Genomic DNA, 22,720 nt, shown 5'->3' on the forward strand with positions numbered 1-22,720 from the left:
ACCTCACCTGTCCCCTCCTCACCTCACCTGTCCCCACCTCACCTGTCCCCTCCTCACCTGTCCCCACCTCACCTGTCCCCACCTCACCTCACCTGTCCCCTCCTCACCTGTCCCCACCTCACCTGTCCCCACCTCACCTGTCCCCACCTCACCTCACCTGTCCCCTCCTCACCTGTCCCCACCTCACCTCACCTGTCCCCACCTCACCTGTCCCCTCCTCACCTCACCTGTCCCCACCTCACCTCACCTGTCCCCTCCTCACCTCACCTGTCCCCACCTCACCTCACCTGTCCCCTCCTCACCTGTCCCCACCTCACCTGTCCCCTCCTCACCTGTCCCCTCCTCACCTGTCCCCACCTGTCCCCTCCTCACCTCACCTGTCCCCTCCTCACCTCACCTGTCCCCACCTCACCTCACCTGTCCCCACCTCACCTGTCCCCACCTCACCTCACCTGTCCCCACCTGTCCCCTCCTCACCTCACCTGTCCCCTCCTCACCTCACCTGTCCCCTCCTCACCTCACCTGTCCTCACCTCACCTGTCCCCACCTGTCCCCTCCTCACCTGTCCCCACCTCACCTGTCCCCACCTCACCTCACCTGTCCCCACCTCACCTCACCTGTCCCCACCTGTCCCCACCTCACCTCACCTGTCCCCTCGTCACCTGTCACCTGTCTCCACCTGTCCATGTGAGGAGGTGAAGCAGCTCATCCCCTCTTCATGAGGAGGAGGTGAACAGATGAACTGATAATAGAAACACATTCTTCTAAAAGCATTCCTACACAACACGATGACTTCAATCTGAGGTTCTGGTTCTGAGGTTCTGGTCCCTCAGACACGATGCTCATCATTTAGCATCCAGACTAAACTCTATAGTCTCATCACCCTTTAGAGTCCAGTCCTCCTCAGAGCCCGGTCCCCTTTAGAGTCCAGTCCCCCTCAGAGCCCGGTCCCCCTCAGAGCCCGGTCCCCCTCAGAGTCCAGTCCTCCTCAGAGCCCGGTCCCCCTCAGAGTCCGGTCCCCATCAGAGCCCGGTCCCCCTCAGAGTCCGGTCCCCCTCAGAGTCCGGTCCCCCTCAGAGCCCGGTCCCCCTCAGAGTCCGGTCCCCCTCAGAGTCCGGTCCCCCTCAGAGTCCGGTCCTCCTCAGAGCCCGGCCCCCCTCAGAGCCCGGCCCCCTTTAAAGTCCGGTCCCCCTCAGAGTCCGGTCCTCCTCAGAGCCCGGTCCCCCTCAGATTCCGGTCCCCCTCAGAGCCCAGTCCTCCTCAGAGTCCAGTCCTCCTCAGAGTCCAGTCCTCCTCAGAGTCCAGTCCTCCTCAGAGTCCAGTCCCCCTCAGAGCCCAGTCCTCCTCAGAGTCCAGTCCTCCTCAGAGTCCAGTCCTCCTCAGAGTCCAGTCCCCCTCAGAGCCCAGTCCTCCTCAGAGTCCAGTCCTCCTCAGAGTCCAGTCCCCCTCAGAGCCCGGTCCTCCTCAGAGTCCGGTCCCCCTCAGAGTCCAGTCCTCCTCAGAGTCCAGTCCCCCTCAGAGTCCAGTCCCCCTCAGAGTCCAGTCCTCCTCAGAGTCCAGTCCCCTCAGAGTCCAGTCCCCCTCAGAGTCCAGTCCCCCTCAGAGTCCAGTCCTCCTCAGAGTCCAGTCCCCCTCAGAGTCCAGTCCCCCTCAGAGCCCGGCCCCCCTTCCCAACAGTCCGGTCTCCGGTGCTCCCGCGTGGAGGCGCATTAGTCACAGCTCGTTAACTGGCCTGCAGCCTCGTGACGGAACCAGGTCGCCATAAAGGAGGCGCACCTGGCGCGAGCCCAGAGGAGGAGAACCAGGTCGCTATAAAGGAGGCGCGAGCAGCTGCTCCTCACATCCCACAATGAAGGCGCGTGCTCTGGTCTGCTGCTCCGCTCTGATGCTGCTGCTGCGCGCCGGAGGAGCCAGGACCCCCCCAGACCTGCAGGTAAGGAACCAGGACACGAGGAGGAGTCAGAGGACACGAGGAGGAGTGAGTGGCCTCCTCAAGGTGCTTCTCTAACACTTTAATAACTCCTCAGAGCCTGGAGCAGCTTCTGGAAGAGGAGATCCACCCCGCGCCATACTCCTCCTCAGAGGAGAAGAAGGATGGACTCACAGACAAGTCATGGTTCGGGGCTCCAGAGGACCAGGACCAGGACCCCTCCGACCCCAGCAACTCGGTCCTGGAGGCTAAAGAAAACCTCCTCGCGCGGCTCTTCAAAGACCTCCAGAGGACCTCCAAGCGCTCGTGGAGCCGGAACAAGAAGGGCGGCCTGAGGAGCTGCTTCGGGGTCCGGCTCGAGAGGATCGGGTCCTTCAGCGGGCTCGGGTGCTGAAGGTCTGAAGGTCTGAAGGTATTCTAATCAGCTGCTTAATAGCTGATTACAAAAACATATTTTTTTCATATCAGAAGAGAAGCGATGTGGTCCTGAAGCTTTGAGAGAAGAGACATGTATATTTCATGTGTGTATATATATATATAATTATAATATGAGATGTGAGAGCAGTTATTAGATGATTCATGTCGTGCTGGGTATTAAATGTGTAATACCCGCCTCGTGCACGCGCCTGACGACGCGCGCTCGGGGGGGCCTCATGACCTGAAGGGTTCAGAGATAAAGATCATTGTTTAAAGATCCATAAACATCATTAATAGTGTGTCACGTGTCTTTGTTCTCCAACAGCTGGATCTCCATCCGCGGGAGCGCGCGCAGCTCCTCGCGCTCATGCACGTGCTCAGCTGTGTTTCTCTTGATGTATTAAATGGTACTTTATTGGACTTGTATTTATTCTTTATTATTGTTGGATTATTTCTAAGTCAGATTCTTGTGTCTCCGTTATGACTGTGTGCGCCACGTGCACGTCACATGAACGCGCAGTGCGTTGTGGGAACGCTTTTCATTCGTTAATAAGTGCAGCCGGCTCGGAACCGCGTGATTCATCCAGGCATGCACGCGCGGCTCGAGGACGGACAGACATGCACGCGTTGCTGGACTACGGACAGACATGCGCGGCTGGAGGACGGAGGTTCCAGGGGTCACCAGAGAGAGGGCGAGGACCGACGGGTCAACGTCACGTGATGCTGACTGAGGCAACCACTGGGAACAGATTGTGACCTGAAACACGAACCACTCTAAACGCTTGTTTATGATCACGTGACGTCACGGTTAATACACGATGAATGAGTTTCCACGTTCCACCTGTGACAAGTGGACGTGTCAGTAATGTCACGTGTCTGGTCTGGAACGTTCCTCACATCTCAACTGTAGCTGGACGTGTTTGTGTTGGACTCTGACGTCACTTCCTCTCTGAGACGTGTTTGTGTTGGACTCTGACGTCACTGGGTCAAACTAAAAACAACTGGTGATAAATAAAGTGAACTCCGTGTCGGAATGTTCATGATGGTCCGTCAAGCAGGGGGCGTGGCCACCACGTGGTCATGTACCTCTATGTGTCCACTGGGGGGCGCTGTTCGCTGGTCCTGCGCCTGTCAATCAGGCTGAGTGTTGAGCAACACCTCAACAGAAGAGACCCGCTGTGTGTGACCACGTATCCATGGTGATGGAGGAGGAGCACGAGCCAATCAGATCAACCAGAGGAGGACCAGCCTCCACTGGCTCCTCCTACACCTCCTACTGCTGTGTTTACATGTTTATATGTTTATATGTTTACATGTTTATATGTTTATATGTTTATTTGTTTACATTAAGATCTTCATAAAAAACCTGAGAACATCTCTTCAGGTTGTTCAGAATCAAATTTGAGCCCCAAAACTCAGAAGTAAGACAAATGATTGTAAGGTTCATGATGAGAGTCTTCAGGGTCAGAGGTCAGAGGTCAGCACCCTGAGAGCTGGTGGAGCTCATGCCACCTTCTCAGGACCTTCTGGCGGTCTGAGTTCCTCTGAGGTGACGTCTTCCCCTCATTTAGAAACCCGTCACGTCTTCACTACTTCCTGTCGCTGCGTGGGCAGACGGGTGGAGGCCTGGATGTCTGGGGGTCTGGAGGTCCGGATGTCTGGGGGTCTGGAGGTCCGGATGTCTGGGGGTCTGGAGGCCTGGATGTCTGGGGGTCTGGAGGCCTGGATGTCTGGGGGTCTGGAGGTCCGGAGGCCTGGATGTCTGGGGGTCTGGAGGCCTGGATGTCTGGGGGTCTGGAGGCCTGGATGTCTGGGGGTCTGGAGGTCCGGATGTCTGGGGGTCTGGAGGCCTGGATGTCTGGGGGTCTGGAGGTCTGGAGGTCCGGATGTCTGGGGGTCTGGAGGTCCGGATGTCTGGGGGTCTGGAGGCCTGGATGTCTGGGGGTCTGGAGGTCCAGATGTCTGGGGGTCTGGAGGTCCGGATGTCTGGGGGTCTGGAGGCCTGGATGTCTGGGGGTCTGGAGGTCTGGAGGTCCGGATGTCTGGGGGTCTGGAGGCCTGGATGTCTGGAGGTCCGGAGGCCTGGATGTCTGGAGGTCTGGAGGTCTGGAGGCCTGGATGTCTGGAGGTCTGGAGGCCTGGATGTCTGGAGGTCTGGAGGTCTGGAGGTCCGGAGGCCTGGAGGTCTGGATGTCTGGAGGTCTGGAGGCCTGGATGTCTGGAGGTCTGGAGGTCCGGAGGCCTGGAGGTCTGGATGTCTGGAGGTCTGGAGACCTGGATGTCTGGAGGTCTGGATGTCTGGAGGTCTGGAGGCCTGGAGGTCCGGAGGTCTGGAGGTCTGGAGGTCTGGAGGCCTGGAGGCCTGGATGTCTGGAGGCCTGGATGTCTGGAGGTCTGGAGGCCTGGATGTCTGGAGGTCTGGAGGCCTGGATGTCTGGAGGCCTGGATGTCTGGAGGTCTGGAGGCCTGGAGGTCCGGAGGTCTGGAGGTCTGGAGGCCTGGATGTCTGGAGGCCTGGATGTCTGGATGTCTGGAGGCCTGGATGTCTGGAGGCCTGGAGGTCTGGATGTCTGGAGGCCTGGAGGTCTGGAGGCCTGGAGGTCTGGATGGAGGTCCTGCGGTCCGGAGGCTGGCCCCCCACGCGGCGCTCCTCCTGGAGGAGGCAGCGCTTTAAAAGGAGACGTTTCCGACAGCTCCGTTATCAGAGCAGGTGTCAGGAATGCCGGTCCGGTTCCCGGCATCGCTCCGTGGGTCCGGCTATAAAAGAGCAGCTGAGGCTCCGGCATCCAAACAGCTCCCAGAGAGGAAGAGGAGAGAGGAAGAGGAGCATCTTCATCTCGGACCCCAGCAGGATCTCCCAGGAACATGCGGCCCCGCGCCCCCCTGTGGGGCCTCCTGCTTTTGCTGCAGCTGTGCAGCTCACACCCCGTCAGCACCGGGCTCACGGACTCCGACCTGGACCTCTTCAAGGTGAGTCTTCAGGTGGGGGTTCTGGGTTCTGGGGGACCCGGGTCCCTGTGGAGGACCTCTGCAGCCTCTTCTCTCAGAGACTGGATGGAGATGATCACTTCCTGTCCGGAGCTCTGGGGCCACGAGTGAAACTCACGGGGCCTCTGGGTCACACGTGGCCCATGAAGTTAAACCGGAGCTCAGACCTCCTGGGGCATCATGATGCCCCACCGGCTCCTCGGGGTCTTCCCATGCTTCTGTCTGGGGGCCGGTCCTCTCGATGTGAATCCTTATTTTCAATCAGCAGAATGACCCTAATGTGTGTGTGTGTGTGTTGCAGGTTCTCCTTCACATACTAGAGGAGTCCGTCCCGGATGTGGACCGGGGGGTCTCAGTGGACCGGGGGGTCTCAGTGGACCGGGCTCTGGGCCCGGAGGAGGAGGCCTCCATCAGGGCGCTGCTCGGGGCCCGTGACCTGAAGGGCCTCCGGTCCGACTCCAGCAGGAAGTCCTCCAGCTGCTTCGGGCGCCGCATGGACCGCATCGGCTCCTCCAGCTCGCTGGGCTGCACCCCGGTGGGCCGATACTGTGAGCGAGCCGCACACCTGGGCTCACCTGGGGAGGCGTTCAGGGACCAGGAACTCACACCATCATAACCGCTGCTCTCCTCTGCTCCTCAGATCCGAAGACGAGCTGATCGGCCCCATCTAACTCCTGGAGCTGCAGCGGCTTCACCGTTTATATTTGAACTTATTTATTTATCATATTTATTAAATATTGTTGGTGGATTACAAGTATTATTTATTTATAATGGACTGTTGTTTATGTCGAGTGTTTCAATAAATGTTTACAACTGCATCTCTGAACTACAGTGTTGCTTCACACACACACACACACACACACAGACACACACTCACACACTCACACACACACACACACACACACACACACTCACACACACTCACACACACAGACACACACTTACACACACACACAGACCTATGGACACACACTCACTCACACACTCACACACACACACACACACACACTCACACACACACACACACACACACACACTCACACACACACACACACTCACACACTCACACACACACACACACACACACTCACACACACACACACACACACACACACACACCTCACACACACACACACAGACACACACACACAGACCTATGGACACACATACACACACACACACACACACACACACATGGACACACACACACACACACAGACACACACTTACACACACACAGACCTATGGACACACACAGACACACAGACACACACACAGACACACACAGACACAGACATACACACGAACACACACGTACACACACACACACACACAGACACACACTTACACACACACAGATCTATGGACACACACAGACACACAGACACACACACAGACACACACAGACACAGACATACACACGAACACACACAGCTGAAGGCCTCCCTACATCAGAAGCACTTCTTACGTTCACTGTAGTTGCATCTGACCCCATATCCTCAGAGCAGTCTACAGAGGTGCATTCTGGGTAATGGAACCACTCAAAGCTCTTTAACACGACATGACATCATTCACACTGATGGGAGGAGCCAAGGTCCACAGTGTCATACAAGTGCCTTGCTCAAGGACACATGGACATGGGCGAGCGGAGTCGGGCATCGAACCACCGACTCAGACCAAGACACAACATAGGGTTAAACTCCTCTCCTAACCCTATCTCTAAGGCTCCTAGAGGAACCTCATCTCCTTCCTCTATCTCTAAGGCTCCTAGAGGAACCTCATCTCCTTACTCTATCTCTAAGGCTCCTAGAGGAACCTCATCTCCTTACCCTATCTCTAAGGCTCCTAGAGGAACCTCATCTCCTTACTCTATCTCTAAGGCTCCTAGAGGAACCTCATCTCCTAACCCTATCTCTAAGGCTCCTAGAGGAACCTCATCTCCTTCCTCTATCTCTAAGGCTCCTAGAGGAACCTCATCTCCTTACTCTATCTCTAAGGCTCCTAGAGGAACCTCATCTCCTTACCCTATCTCTAAGGCTCCTAGAGGAACCTCATCTCCTTCCTCTATCTCTAAGGCTCCTAGAGGAACCTCATCTCCTTCCTCTATCTCTAAGGCTCCTAGAGGACCCTCATCTCCTTACTCTATCTCTAAGGCTCCTAGAGGAACCTCATCTCCTTCCTCTATCTCTAAGGCTCCTAGAGGAACCTCATCTCCTTACTCTATCTCTAAGGCTCCTAGAGGAACCTCATCTCCTTACCCTATCTCTAAGGCTCCTAGAGGAACCTCATCTCCTTACTCTATCTCTAAGGCTCCTAGAGGAACCTCATCTCCTTACCCTATCTCTAAGGCTCCTAGAGGAACCTCATCTCCTTCCTCTATGTCTAAGGCTCCTAGAGGAACCTCATCTCCTTCCTCTATCTCTAAGGCTCCTAGAGGAACCTCATCTCCTTACTCTATCTCTAAGGCTCCTAGAGGAACCTCATCTCCTTACCCTATCTCTAAGGCTCCTAGAGGAACCTCATCTCCTTCCTCTATCTCTAAGGCTCCTAGAGGAACCTCATCTCCTTCCTCTATCTCTAAGGCTCCTAGAGGAACCTCATCTCCTTCCTCTATCTCTAAGGCTCCTAGAGGAACCTCATCTCCTTACTCTATCTCTAAGGCTCCTAGAGGAACCTCATCTCCTTCCTCTATCTCTAAGGCTCCTAGAGGACCCTCATCTCCTTACTCTATCTCTAAGGCTCCTAGAGGAACCTCATCTCCTTACCCTATCTCTAAGGCTCCTAGAGGAACCTCATCTCCTTCCTCTATCTCTAAGGCTCCTAGAGGCACCTCATCTCCTTCCTCTATCTCTAAGGCTCCTAGAGGACCCTCATCTCCTTACTCTATCTCTAAGGCTCCTAGAGGAACCTCATCTCCTTCCTCTATCTCTAAGGCTAGAGGAACCTCATCTCCTTACTCTATCTCTAAGGCTCCTAGAGGACCCTCATCTCCTTCCTCTATCTCTAAGGCTCCTAGAGGAACCTCATCTCCTTCCTCTATCTCTAAGGCTCCTAGAGGAACCTCATCTCCTTCCTCTATCTCTAAGGCTCCTAGAGGAACCTCATCTCCTTCCTCTATCTCTAAGGCTCCTAGAGGAACCTCATCTCCTTCCTCTATCTCTAAGGCTCCTAGAGGAACCTCATCTCCTTCTTCTATCTCTAAGGCTCCTAGAGGAACCTCATCTCCTTACTCTATCTCTAAGGCTCCTAGAGGAACCTCATCTCCTTCCTCTATCTCTAAGGCTCCTAGAGGAACCTCATCTCCTTACTCTATCTCTAAGGCTCCTAGAGGAACCTCATCTCCTTACTCTATCTCTAAGGCTCCTAGAGGAACCTCATCTCCTTACTCTATCTCTAAGGCTCCTAGAGGAACCTCATCTCCTTACTCTATCTCTAAGGCTCCTAGAGGAACCTCATCTCCTTCCTCTATCTCTAAGGCTCCTAGAGGAACCTCATCTCCTTCCTCTATCTCTAAGGCTCCTAGAGGAACCTCATCTCCTTCCTCTATCTCTAAGGCTCCTAGAGGAACCTCATCTCCTTCCTCTATCTCTAAGGCTCCTAGAGGAACCTCATCTCCTTCCTCTATCTCTAAGGCTCCTAGAGGAACCTCATCTCCTTCCTCTATCTCTAAGGCTCCTAGAGGAACCTCATCTCCTTCCTCTATCTCTAAGGCTCCTAGAGGAACCTCATCTCCTTCCTCTATCTCTAAGGCTCCTAGAGGAACCTCATCTCCTTCCTCTATCTCTAAGGCTCTTAGAGGAACCTCATCTCCTTCCTCTATCTCTAAGGCTCCTAGAGGAACCTCATCTCCTTACTCTATCTCTAAGGCTCCTAGAGGAACCTCATCTCCTTCCTCTATCTCTAAGGCTCCTAGAGGAACCTCATCTCCTTCCTCTATCTCTAAGGCTCCTAGAGGAACCTCATCTCCTTCCTCTATCTCTAAGGCTCCTAGAGGAACCTCATCTCCTTCCTCTATCTCTAAGGCTCCTAGAGGACCCTCATCTCCTTCCTCTATCTCTAAGGCTCCTAGAGGAACCTCATCTCCTTACTCTATCTCTAAGGCTCCTAGAGGAACCTCATCTCCTTCCTCTATCTCTAAGGCTCCTAGAGAACCTCATCTCCATACTCTATCTCTAAGGCTCCTAGAGGAACCTCATCTCCTTCCTCTATCTCTAAGGCTCCTAGAGACCTCATCTCCTTCCTCTATCTCTAAGGCTCCTAGAGGAACCTCATCTCCTTCCTCTATCTCTAAGGCTCCTAGAGGAACCTCATCTCCTTACTCTATCTCTAAGGCTCCTAGAGGAACCTCATCTCCTTCCTCTATCTCTAAGGCTCCTAGAGGAACCTCATCTCCTTCCTCTATCTCTAAGGCTCCTAGAGGAACCTCATCTCCTTACTCTATCTCTAAGGCTCCTAGAGGAACCTCATCTCCTTACCCCATCTCTAAGGCTCCTAGAGGAACCTCATCTCCTTCCTCTATCTCTAAGGCTCCTAGAGGAACCTCATCTCCTTACTCTATCTCTAAGGCTCCTAGAGGAACCTCATCTCCTTCCTCTATCTCTAAGGCTCCTAGAGGAACCTCATCTCCTTCCTCTATCTCTAAGGCTCCTAGAGGAACCTCATCTCCTTCCTCTATCTCTAAGGCTCCTAGAGGAACCTCATCTCCTTCCTCTATCTCTAAGGCTCCTAGAGGAACCTCATCTCCTTCCTCTATCTCTAAGGCTCCTAGAGGAACCTCATCTCCTTCCTCTATCTCTAAGGCTCCTAGAGGAACCTCATCTCCTTCCTCTATCTCTAAGGCTCCTAGAGGAACCTCATCTCCTTCCTCTATCTCTAAGGCTCCTAGAGGAACCTCATCTCCTTCCTCTATCTCTAAGGCTCCTAGAGGAACCTCATCTCCTTCCTCTATCTCTAAGGCTCCTAGAGGAACCTCATCTCCTTCCTCTATCTCTAAGGCTCCTAGAGGAACCTCATCTCCTTCCTCTATCTCTAAGGCTCCTAGAGGAACCTCATCTCCTTCCTCTATCTCTAAGGCTCCTAGAGGAACCTCATCTCCTTACTCTATCTCTAAGGCTCCTAGAGGAACCTCATCTCCTTCCTCTATCTCTAAGGCTCCTAGAGGAACCTCATCTCCTTACTCTATCTCTAAGGCTCCTAGAGGAACCTCATCTCCTTACTCTATCTCTAAGGCTCCTAGAGGAACCTCATCTCCTTCCTCTATCTCTAAGGCTCCTAGAGGAACCTCATCTCCTTACTCTATCTCTAAGGCTCCTAGAAGAACCTCATCTCCTTCCTCTATCTCTAAGGCTCCTAGAGGAACCTCATCTCCTTCCTCTATCTCTAAGGCTCCTAGAGGAACCTCATCTCCTTACTCTATCTCTAAGGCTCCTAGAGGAACCTCATCTCCTTCCTCTATCTCTAAGGCTCCTAGAGGAACCTCATCTCCTTCCTCTATCTCTAAGGCTCCTAGAGGAACCTCATCTCCTTCCTCTATCTCTAAGGCTCCTAGAGGAACCTCATCTCCTTCCTCTATCTCTAAGGCTCCTAGAGAACCTCATCTCCTTACTCTATCTCTAAGGCTCCTAGAGGAACCTCATCTCCTTCCTCTATCTCTAAGGCTCCTAGAGGAACCTCATCTCCTTCCTCTATCTCTAAGCTAGAGGAACCTCATCTCCTTCCTCTATCTCTAAGGCTCCTAGAGGAACCTCATCTCCTTCTATCTCTAAGGCTCAGAGGAACCTCATCTCCTTACTCTATCTCTAAGGCTCCTAGAGGAACCTCATCTCCTTCCTCTATCTCTAAGGCTCCTAGAGGAACCTCATCTCCTTCCTCTATCTCTAAGGCTCCTAGAGGAACCTCATCTCCTTCCTATCTCTAAGGCTCCTAGAGGAACCTCATCTCCTTACTCTATCTCTAAGGCTCCTAGAACCTCATCTCCTTACTCTATCTCTAAGGCTCCTAGAGGAACCTCATCTCCTTCCTCTATCTCTAAGGCTCCTAGAGGAACCTCATCTCCTTCCTCTATCTCTAAGGCTCCTAGAGGAACCTCATCTCCTAACCCTATCTCTAAGGCTCCTAGAGGAACCTCATCTCCTTCCTCTATCTCTAAGGCTCCTAGAGGAACCTCATCTCCTTCCTCTATCTCTAAGGCTCCTAGAGGAACCTCATCTCCTTCCTCTATCTCTAAGGCTCATAGAGGAACCTCATCTCCTTCCTCTATCTCTAAGGCTCCTAGAGGAACCTCATCTCCTTCCCCTATCTCTAAGGCTCCTAGAGGAACCTCATCTCCTTACTCTATCTCTAAGGCTCGTAGAGGAACCTCATCTCCTTACTCTATCTCTAAGGCTCCTAGAGGAACCTCATCTCCTTCCTCTATCTCTAAGGCTCCTAGAGGAACCTCATCTCCTTCCTCTATCTCTAAGGCTCCTAGAGGAACCTCATCTCCTTCCTCTATCTCTAAGGCTCCTAGAGGAACCTCATCTCCTTACTCTATCTCTAAGGCTCCTAGAGGAACCTCATCTCCTTACTCTATCTCTAAGGCTCCTAGAGGAACCTCATCTCCTTCCTCTATCTCTAAGGCTCCTAGAGGAACCTCATCTCCTTCCTCTATCTCTAAGGCTCCTAGAGGAACCTCATCTCCTAACCCTATCTCTAAGGCTCCTAGAGGAACCTCATCTCCTTACTCTATCTCTAAGGCTCCTAGAGGAACCTGTTGAGATCTCCTTACTCTATCTAATTTACTAAGGCTCCTAGAGGAACCTGATCTGATTGATCTGATTGTAAGGCACCTGAGGAACCTGAACTGTTTATTCTGTCTCTAAAAAGCCTCACTGGAGGGTGACCTCATTCCCCTGTTGGCTGTGTAAAAGGCTCACTAGAGTCTGTCTCCATGTTCATTTAATTCCTCCGTCTAGTAAGTCTTACCATTGGTGCTATTTGTGTTATGTTTTATCCACTGTGCTCTTAGCTCTGCTAAGAGAACCTCATCTCCTTACTCTATCTCTAAGGCTCCTAGAGGAACCTCATCTTCTTCCTCTATCTCTAAGGCTCCTAGAGGAACCTCATCTCCTTCCTCTATCTCTAAGGCTCCTAGAGGAACCTCATCTCCTTCCTCTATCTCTAAGGCTCCTAGAGGAACCTCATCTCCTTCCTCTATCTCTAAGGCTCCTAGAGGAACCGCATCTCCTAACCCTATCTCTAAGGCTCCTAGAGGAACCTCATCTCCTTACTCTATCTCTAAGGCTCCTAGAGGAACCTCATCTCCTTCCTCTATCTCTAAGGCTCCTAGAGGAACCTCATCTCCTTACTCTATCTCTAAGGCTCCTAGAGGAACCTCATCTCCTAACCCTATCTCTAAGGCTCCTAGAGGAACCTCATCTCCTTACTCTATCTCTAAGGCTCCTAGAGGAACCTCATCTCCTTCCTCTATCTCTAAGGCTCCTAGAGGAACCTCATCTCCTTCCTCTATCTCTAAGGCTCCTAGAGGAACCTCATCTCCTTCCTCTATCTCTAAGGCTCCTAGAGGAACCTCATCTCCTTACTCTATCTCTAAGGCTCCTAGAGGAACCTCATCTCCTTCCTCTATCTCTAAGGCTCCTAGAGGAACCTCATCTCCTTACTCTATCTCTAAGGCTCCTAGAGGAACCTCATCTCCTTACTCTATCTCTAAGGCTCCTAGAGGAACCTCATCTCCTTCCTCTATCTCTAAGGCTCCTAGAGGAACCTCATCTCCTTACTCTATCTCTAAGGCTCCTAGAGGAACCTCATCTCCTTCCTCTATCTCTAAGGCTCCTAGAGGAACCTCATCTCCTTCCTCTATCTCTAAGGCTCCTAGAGGAACCTCATCTCCTTACTCTATCTCTAAGGCTCCTAGAGGAACCTCATCTCCTAACCCTATCTCTAAGGCTCCTAGAGGAACCTCATCTCCTTACTCTATCTCTAAGGCTCCTAGAGGAACCTCATCTCCTTCCTCTATCTCTAAGGCTCCTAGAGGAACCTCATCTCCTTACTCTATCTCTAAGGCTCCTAGAGGAACCTCATCTCCTTCCTCTATCTCTAAGGCTCCTAGAGGAACCTCATCTCCTTCCTCTATCTCTAAGGCTCCTAGAGGAACCTCATCTCCTAACCCTATCTCTAAGGCTCCTAGAGGAACCTCATCGCCTTCCTCTATCTCTAAGGCTCCTAGAGGAACCTCATCTCCTTCCTCTATCTCTAAGGCTCCTAGAGGAACCTCATATCCTTACTCTATCTCTAAGGCTCCTAGAGGAACCTCATCTCCTTACTCTATCTCTAAGGCTCCTAGAGGAACCTCATCTCCTTACTCTATCTCTAAGGCTCCTAGAGGAACCTCATCTCCTTACTCTATCTCTAAGGCTCCTAGAGGAACCTCATCTCCTTACTCTATCTCTAAGGCTCCTAGAGGAACCTCATCTCCTTACTCTATCTCTAAGGCTCCTAGAGGAACCTCATCTCCTTACTCTATCTCTAAGGCTCCTACAGAGGAACCTCATCTCCTTACTCTATCTCTAAGGCTCCTAGAGGAACCTCATCTCCTTACTCTATCTCTAAGGCTCCTAGAGGAACCTCATCTCCTTCCTCTATCTCTAAGGCTCCTAGAGGAACCTCATCTCCTTACTCTATCTCTAAGGCTCCTAGAGGAACCTCATCTCCTTACTCTATCTCTAAGGCTCCTAGAGGAACCTCATCTCCTTACTCTATCTCTAAGGCTCCTAGAGGAACCTCATCTCCTTACTCTATCTCTAAGGCTCCTAGAGGAACCTCATCTCCTTCCTCTATCTCTAAGGCTCCTAGAGGAACCGCTCAGTCTGGACTCTCACCCAGACCGGTTGCCATGGAGACCCGACGCGGGGCTGATGGACCACTGAGTCTTTCAAACTCCTCCCCCAACAGGAGGAGGCCAACTCCTTCCTCTTCCTCCTCTCCCTCCTCTCCTTCCTCTTCTTCCTCTCCCTCATCTCCTTCCTCTCCCTCCCCTCCTTCCTCTCCCTCCTCTCCTTCCTCTCCCTCCCCTCCTTCCTCTTCTTCCTCTCCCTCCTCTCCCTCTTCTCCCTCCTCTCCTTCCTCTCCCTCCCTCCCCTCCTTCCTCTTCCTATTCAACCTCTCCCTGGCTGAGTCCGTGGTCCCCGCCTGCTTCAAGAGATCCACTATTGTCCCTGTGCCCAAGAATGCTTCTCCAGCATGTATGAATGACTACCGACCGGTGGCCCTCACCTCGGTGGTCATGAAATGCTTTGAGAGGCTGATAAAGGACTACATCTGCGCATTCCTCCCTTCCTCCATGGACCCGCTGCAGTTTGCTTATCGCCCAAACAGATCCACGGATGATGCTGTCTCCCAGGTACTGCACACCACACTCTCTCATCTGGACAGCCAGAGGGGGCTATGTGAGACTGCTGTTCATTGATTATAGTTCAGCTTTCAACACCATAGTCCCTCCAGACTGGCCGGCAAGCTGATTGAGCTGGGACTGAACACCCCTGTGTGCTTGGATCCTGGACTTCCTGACCGCCAGGCCACAGGTGGTCAGGGTGGGCAGACACCTCCAAATCCCTCACCCTGAACACAGGATCCCCCAGGGTTGCGTCCTCAGCCCCTACTGTACTCCTGTACACACATGACTGTGTGGCCAGGTTCAGCTCAACACCATCATCAAGTTTGCGGATGACACAGTGGTGGTGGGCCTGATCTCCGACAACGAGAAGGCCTACCTGGAGGAAGTTGCTGATCTGTCACTCTGGTGCCAGGACAACAGCCTCATCATGAATGTCACCAAAACTAAGGAGCTGATTGTGGACTTTGGGAGGGTACAACAACAGAGGACGTACTCACCACTGGGGATTAACGGGACTACTGTGGAGAGGGTGAGCGGGTATAAATACCTGGGAGTCCACATCACCGAGGATCTGACATGGTCAACAAACACAGACACTCTGGTGAGAAAGGCAAGGCAGCGCCTCTACCACCTCAGGCAGCTGAGGAAATTTAAAGTTTCCCAGAGGATCCTTCAGTCCTTCTACTCTGGAGCTGTAGAGGCGTCCTGACAGGAAGCATCACAGCCTGGTTTGGCAACTGCTCCGCTCAGGACAGGAAGGCTCTGCAGAGAGTAGTGCGTTCGGCTGAGCGCACTATTGGAACTACACTCCCCACCCTGCAGGACTTGTACACCAGGAGGTGCAGAACCAGAGCCGGCAGGATCATGAAGGATCCTCACCACCCCAACAACAGACTGTTTCAGCTGCTGCGGTCAGGCAGGCGCCTCCGTAGTCACGCTGCAAGAACAGAGAGACTGAGACGGAGTTTCTTTCCTCAGGCCATCAGGATTGTGAACTCCGACCTCACCAGGACCCGCACATAGACCCACACAACTGCCCCTCTTAGGCACACACACACACACACACACACACTTACTGTAAATATTGTGTTGTTGTTTTTTTTGTAAATAGTGTGTACTTGTTGCCCTTGCACATTCCTGCTGAGCATTGCCACTTTCATTTCACTGCACACCCTGTGTGTGTATGTGACAAATAAAACATCTTGAATCTTGAATCTCCCTCCCTCCCCTCCTTCCTCTTCCTCTTCTCCCTCCTCTCCCTCCCCTCCTTCCTCTCCCTCCCTCACATCCTTCCTCTTCCTCCTCTCCTTCCTCTCCCTCATCTCCCTCCTGTCCTTCCTCTCCCTCCCTCCCCTCCTTCCTCTTCCTCCTCTCCTTCCTCTTCCTCCTCTCCCTCCCTCCTCTCCTTCCTCTCCTTACTCTCCCTCCTCTCCTTCCTCTTCTTCATCTCCCTCCTCTCCTTCCTCTCCCTCCTCTCCTTCCCCTCCCTCATCTCCCTCCTCTCCGTCCTCTTCCTCCTCTCCCTCCTCTCCCTCCCTCCCCTCCTTCCTCTTCCTCCTCTCCTTCCTCTTCCTCCTCTCCCTCCTCTCCTTCCTCTCCCTCCCCTCCTTCCTCTCCCTCCTCTCCCTCCTCTTCTTCATCTCCCTCCCTCCCCCTCCTTCCTCTCCCTCCCTCCTCTCCTTCCTCTCCCTCCTCTCCCTCCCTCCCCTCCTTCCTCTCCTTCCTCTCCCTCTTCTCCCTCCTCTCACTCCCTCACATCCTTCCTCTTCCTCCTCTCCTTCCTCTCCCTCATCTCCCTCCTGTCCTTCCTCTCCCTCCCTCCCCTCCTTCCTCTTCCTCCTCTTCCTCTTCCTCCTCTCCCTCCTCTTCCTCCTCTCCTTCCTCTCCCTCCCTCCCCTCCTTCCTCTCCCTCCCCTCCTTCCTCTCCCTCATCTCCTTCCTCTTCCTCCTCTCCTTCATCTCCCTCCTCTCCCTCCCCTCCTTCCTCTTCCTCCTCTCCTTCCCCTCCCTCCTCTCCTTCCTCTCCCTCCTTCCTCTTCCTCCTCTCCTTCCTCTTCTTCCTCTCCCTCCCCTCCTTCCTCTCCCTCCCTCCTCTCCCTCCCTCCCCTCCTTCCTCTTCCTCCTCTCCCTCTTCTCCCTCATCTCCTTCCTCTCCCTCCCCTCCTTCCTCTTCCTCCTCTCACTCCCTCACATCCTTCCTCTTCTTCCTCCTCTCCCTCCCCTCCCTCCTCTCCCTCCTCTCCCTCCTTCCTCTTCCTCCTCTCCCTCCTCTCTCTCCTTCCTCTCCTTCCCCTCCCTCCTCTCCCTCCCCTCCTTCCTCTCCCTCCCTCTCCTCCTTCCTCTCCCTCCTCTCCTTCCTCTTCCTCTTCTTCCTCCTCTCCCTCCTCTCACTCCCTCACATCCTTCCTCTCCCTCCCTCCCCTCCTTCCTCTTCCTCCTCTCCCTCCTTCCTCTTCCTCTCCCTCCTTCCTCTTCCTCCTTCCTCTTCCTCCTCTCCCTCCTTCCTCTTCCTCCTCTTCTTCCTCTCCCTCCCTCCCTCCCCTCCTTCCTCTTCCTCCTCCTCTTCCTCTCCTGACCTCTTGACCCGGCAGCAGCAGCTCTACCTACTATGGTACGCTGTGTGAACGCTGCATTCCTGCCATCACTCGTCTGAGCTCAGAGCTCCGAGATGGTCCTGAGGTCATGCCACTGCTGCTGGTACGCGTGATGATACACACTCGCACGCACGCACGCACGCACACACACACGCACACGCTCACACACGCACACGCGCACGCACACACACACACACACACACACACTCGCACGCACGCACACACTCACATGCACGCACACACACACACGCACACGCACACGCACACGCACACACTCACACTCACACACACACCTAGCGCCACTTGAAGGGACATCTGACCAGCCGTGTTATCGTGAGCTGAGGTGTCAGAATGCTCTTGAGGCGCGCTACCAGACGATGAGCCACTGACACTGACGGTGAGTGAGAGTGTGAGTGAGAGTGTGTGTGAGTGTGTGTGTGAGTGTGTGTGTGTGTGTGTGCCCCATGTATATAAAGGCCTCCGGCCGGGCTGCTGTATCCGTAGCAGCAGCAGAAGGATACCATGAGGACCGTGGTCCTGCTGGCCCTGCTGAGCCAACTCGCCCTGATCCACAGCCACGTCCTGGGAAGAGGCTCCTCCCCCGGGGAGCTGGCCCAGATCAAGGTAGGACACCCCCTCACCTGAGGTCACCTCACCTGTGTGTGTGAAGACGGCTTTAAAGACAGGGCGTGTGTTCAGGGTCCTGCGGGGGGCGCTGTTGAGTCCAGGAACTCTCTGTACGCTATGTGAGAAGCTCTTCAGGAAGTTAACACTGTTTTCTTAACTACGCAGTAATTTGGGGTTTTCTTAGTTCAGGTGTTCTGCTCCACTGAGGTCACTGAGGTCACTGAGGTCACGACCTCTCTCACAGTACCAGATTAATAACCTCAACATTTAAAAAGTGTTTACACACATTTTACATCCAGTATTTATTATTCAATACTTTTTATTTATTTATTGAAAGACAAAAGTCAGAAACAAATTAAAAGTATTTAATTAAAAATATTGTATCTAAAATGTCGATAAACACTTGAGAAATGTTGACAGAGATTTTATGTCCAATATTATTTGTTTAATATATTTTTTAAATGTTTACATTGCAAGACACAAGTCAGAAGTAGGAGGTCAGAGTTTAGTGAGGGAAGGAGATAAGGAGGTGTTGATGTGTGTGTGTGTGGGTTTAGAGGAGGGGGGGGGCAGAATACATTTCATACCCAAGTTATGATAACATTAATAACAGTTACCATACGGTGCTTCATAAAGTCAGAGAGAGAGCGGGCAGCACTTTGGTAATATTATAAATAAAATAAAATAAATATTCTGCCGTCCAATGAAATGAAATCAACTGAACGTCACACAACAACCGGCTAACGGTGAAGCACCTGAACGTCACACAACAACCGACTAACGGTGAAGCACCTGAACGTCACACAACAACCGGCTAACGGTGAAGCACCTGAACGTCACACAACAACCGGCTAACGGTGAAGCTCCTGAACGTCACACAACAACCGGCTAACGGTGTGCTGGAGCCGACCATGTGTACAAAGCACCGGTCCGGGGGCTCAGGGGCGCCCGCTGCTCCTCGGGTCGGTCCACTTCCAGCTCTGACTCGAGTCGGGGGGGGAGCTCCTTGAGTAAAATATAAAAACATTTTATTCGAACCATTCCTTTCTTCACCACCATCAACAGGACCAAGAGCCGAGTTCCCTAGAGGCTCGGGAGTGTTCCCTGGTCATGACATCACGATATGAACTGTACGAACTATACGAACTATACGAACTATACGAACTTTACGAACTATACGAACTATATGAACTATACAAACTATATGAACTATACGAACTATATGAACTACACGAACTATATGAACTATATGAACTATACGAACTATATGAACTACACGAACTATATGAACTATACGAACTATACGAACTATATGAACTATACGAACTATACGAATTTTACGAACTATACGAACTATATGAACTATACGAACGATATGAACTATACGAACTATACGAATATTACGAACTATACGAACTATATGAACTATACGAACTATATGAACGATATGAACTATATGAACTATCTTAGCTACATTCACTATCCCATAACTGTATTCTGTGTCTCCTCACCAGGCTCTACTGGAGCGCTTGGAGGACTCTCTGGCCCAGGCGGCCCAGGAAGAGGCCTCTGAAGCCGACTACGAAGGGACCAACCGGGACCCTGAGGACAGCCCGGCCGGCAGGGGATGGACCCTGGACCCGGAGGGGAACCGAGAGCCCTCCGGACCAGAACCGCCTCCAGGACTCGGCGGCAGGACTCTGAGCCAGAGGAGCCGCCTGCAGGACCTGCTGCTGACAGCCAGGAGGCAGACCTCCTCCGGCTGCTTCGGGGCCCGCATGGACCGCATCGGGAACGCCAGCGGCCTGGGCTGCAACACCGGGAGAGGTGAGGCCTCGGGACCACGGGGAGGACCGATCCAGGTCACATGACCTGCTATAACTGATCCTGTTTGTGTTGTCCCCCTTCAGGGTAGCCGCCAGCCTCCAGGTCAAAGGTCAAAGGTGGATTAGAGTTTGATCTCCAACTGAAGGAACAACACTGAGATGCACACGTGTGGTTTTACATGAGTCACAGCTCAGCTGTGTGAATATCTATCTATACATCTAAATATATCAATATCTATGTAACACATTCTCACTATACCCTGTGTAACAATAAAGACCTCAAGGAGATGCTTTAACTACTGATGTGTTTATTGTTGATAACAAATAAATAAATAAATAAACTTTTTTCAAACCAAGAATTCTTCTTTTGTTGTTTTATTTTTCCTATAATCTCATGAAACACATTTTAACTGACTTGGTGGTTCTAGGGCTGATAAATAAAGTCAAGTTAGGAAAAAGAAAAGAAGAAAAGGTTCATAAAGAATCCTCCATGGGATATTCTGGAGTCTTTAAACCATCACTAAGGCATGCTGGGTAATCAGGAATAAAACGGATGGGCGGACTGAAGCTAATATCATAATATCATAATATATAATCAAAATCATAAAATCATGATTTCATAATATATCATAATATCTAAATGCTTGTGTAAGGAGGTGATTCATGCAGGTACATGACTGATGGTGTGTTTATTGTTGTGACACGTTGCCATCACACTGCCCAGATGCATTATGGGAGGATGGAGATGATTACAGTAACATTAGTGGAGCATGATTAATCCTCTGGAGTCTGAACCTGGACAACATTGATATAAATAGTTGTACAATCGTCAACCATATTGCACAAACATGATCTAAACAACACTCAACGTGTTGGTATTTATTTATTAATATTATTATTTTACCTCCCCGCTGTGGCTCATCATCGCTCATCACAGAGCTCCCTCATGTGGAGCTCTTCATATTCATATTTGAATTCTATTGCCGATCATTATATCATTTCTATTTCTAAAGCAAAGATATTGTATTGTAGAAATACAGAGTTGCTTAATAAATGTAGTTGTAGCTCATTTATTACACAAGAAAACACGACAAAGGTGCATTGTTTAATGCTCTGAGAAACATAAACAATGTTATCATTACTGCAGGCTGCCCCACAGCACCATCTAGTGGTGGAAATGCACATTACATAAATACAATGGTACGGCTCCGACACCCACAGGGGAGAAAATGACCCGCGGTCGCCATCTGGCGGTCATTCTTGTGTAGTGAAGGAACACGGCGCGCATCCCTTACTTGATGTAGTTATTGATAAAGTTGGAATAATCTATCGGGACGGATCGACTGTTTTAATAACCAACTGCCAAAAGATAGACAGACATCCAACTGGCCACGGTTTAATGAATTTTAAATAAAATGTAACCTAAACGTGTGTCGTTGTTGCAAAACAAACCAAAGACCGAACTGCTTCTGTTTGTTAAATATCTACGGAAACGCTTCACTTCATTAAGCGAATAACGCTTTAGTTACCATGGTTACAGCGCCGCCATGTTTATGCTGGTGAACTTTGACCTGGTTCTTCAATAGCTTCACTATTATGCCCATGTAGAAAATATTAGTAGTGTTCTTTCATTAAACTGTCAAAACACAAATAAATATGAATATATATATATTCATTTATTTGAATATGAAGCTCAGCCGCTCACATTGAGGGGAGCGTGGTCTCAGATGAAGCTCCGTCCCAAAGCACAACCAGCTTGTTGGAAGTGAAGCTCACGCGCTGCGGCGGGAAAGTGGGAGTACGAGAGGAGGAGGAGGAGGAGGAGGAGGAGGAGGAGGAAACCCCCGGAAAGAAGAGTTTCTCTGGGAAACAAAGGCTGGAGCTCCCGCCGCCCCGAGGTGAGCCGGTGGAGCCGGCGGAGCTGCTACTTTGATCGGGTAACGCCGCCGGGAACCGGGGGAAGACCTCCAGAGGGCAGGTGAGTGACCCGGTGAACAGGGGGATTATCCGTGAAGACCCGGTTTAAAAACAGCTTAGTGTAGTAGTTCTAATGTAAGAACAGCCTCATTCTACACCGTGACCTACAAACAGGCTCAGAGAGAGTCTGTGAGTCTGGAAATGAGTGACAGCAACAGGACAGCTGCGTGACGCCACCAGGTTGGTGAATGCACGTGACCTGCAGGTGACCCCGAGGTGTGTTCTCCATGCACACAGCAGACCTGTCTGCAGGAACCAAAGTCCACGGCCTCACCTGATCTCACACCTGATCCATCACAGCCCTACAGCCTGCAGACATGAGCAACAACTATTCCATCATGTCAGAGTTCACCTGCCAAGAGGTTATGAGATGCTGCCGACCAACCAGAGGAAGGCTGACCCCCCCTGACCCCTCCTGACTACGAGTCCCCAGACATGCTGATGGGTCAGTGTGGACCAGGCCACACCGTCACGTCTTTTATTTGCTCTGTCTGAGTGCTGGTCCTCGGAACCAGGATCCATGCATCATGACCATCATGCACTGGGTCCTCCACACAGGGTTCATACGGACATGGAACACCTGGACAAGTCTTGGAATTTAATAACATGTATTTCCAGGCCTGGAAAAGTCCTGTAAAAGTGTTATATTCATATGTTCATTTACACAGTTTGATTAGCAGAATAAACATTTATAGACATATTTATTCTTTTAATCAAACTATCGTCTCATTCATTTGTCATTGAAGGTTTATACTCATGTATACACGGAGATTTCACAACATGTTTGGTCATGTGCTTTAAAGTCCTGGAAAGGTGCAGGTCATGTGTGTGAGCCCAGATCCAGTCTACTGTGTTAGCTCGACGGTCTACAATCCTCAGTCTTCAAACCTTAGTTTACAATCCTCAATCTTCAAACCTCAGTCTTCAAACCTTAGTTTACAATCCTCAGTCTTCAAACCTCAGTCTACAA

At 51.5% G+C, this 22,720-nt stretch overlaps 3 protein-coding genes across 4 annotated transcripts; all 3 read left to right on the forward strand.

Moving 5' to 3' along the window:
- Positions 1 to 1,738: 1,738 nt before the first annotated feature.
- On the forward strand, positions 1,739 to 2,767 carry nppal (natriuretic peptide A-like). 2 transcript variants are annotated; one of them, XM_056422098.1, is made up of 3 exons: positions 1,739 to 1,933; positions 2,028 to 2,334; positions 2,673 to 2,767. In XM_056422098.1, the coding sequence occupies exons 1-2, from the start codon at positions 1,850 to 1,852 to the stop codon at positions 2,322 to 2,324; spliced, it is 381 nt and encodes a 126-aa protein (XP_056278073.1). In that variant the 5' UTR covers positions 1,739 to 1,849; the 3' UTR covers positions 2,325 to 2,334; positions 2,673 to 2,767. The 2 variants fall into 2 exon arrangements, with proteins under 2 accessions (XP_056278073.1, XP_056278072.1); XM_056422097.1 differs by having other exon boundaries at positions 1,741 to 1,933; positions 2,028 to 2,342.
- Positions 2,768 to 5,148: 2,381 nt separating this feature from the next.
- On the forward strand, positions 5,149 to 6,153 carry nppb (natriuretic peptide B). Its single transcript, XM_056422099.1, has 3 exons — positions 5,149 to 5,317; positions 5,637 to 5,883; positions 5,976 to 6,153. Exons 1-3 carry the CDS (start codon positions 5,213 to 5,215, stop codon positions 5,990 to 5,992), a joined length of 369 nt encoding a protein of 122 aa, XP_056278074.1. The 5' UTR covers positions 5,149 to 5,212; the 3' UTR covers positions 5,993 to 6,153.
- An 11,674-nt stretch (positions 6,154 to 17,827) lies between these two features.
- On the forward strand, positions 17,828 to 20,132 carry nppa (natriuretic peptide A). Its single transcript, XM_056423326.1, has 3 exons — positions 17,828 to 17,944; positions 19,462 to 19,774; positions 19,858 to 20,132. The coding sequence occupies exons 1-3, from the start codon at positions 17,843 to 17,845 to the stop codon at positions 19,860 to 19,862; spliced, it is 420 nt and encodes a 139-aa protein (XP_056279301.1). The 5' UTR covers positions 17,828 to 17,842; the 3' UTR covers positions 19,863 to 20,132.
- Positions 20,133 to 22,720: the final 2,588 nt, after the last annotated feature.

The sequence above is a fragment of the Pseudoliparis swirei genome, chromosome 9 (assembly GCF_029220125.1).
Source record: "Pseudoliparis swirei isolate HS2019 ecotype Mariana Trench chromosome 9, NWPU_hadal_v1, whole genome shotgun sequence".
NCBI classification, from domain to species: Eukaryota; Metazoa; Chordata; class Actinopteri; order Perciformes; family Liparidae; genus Pseudoliparis; species Pseudoliparis swirei.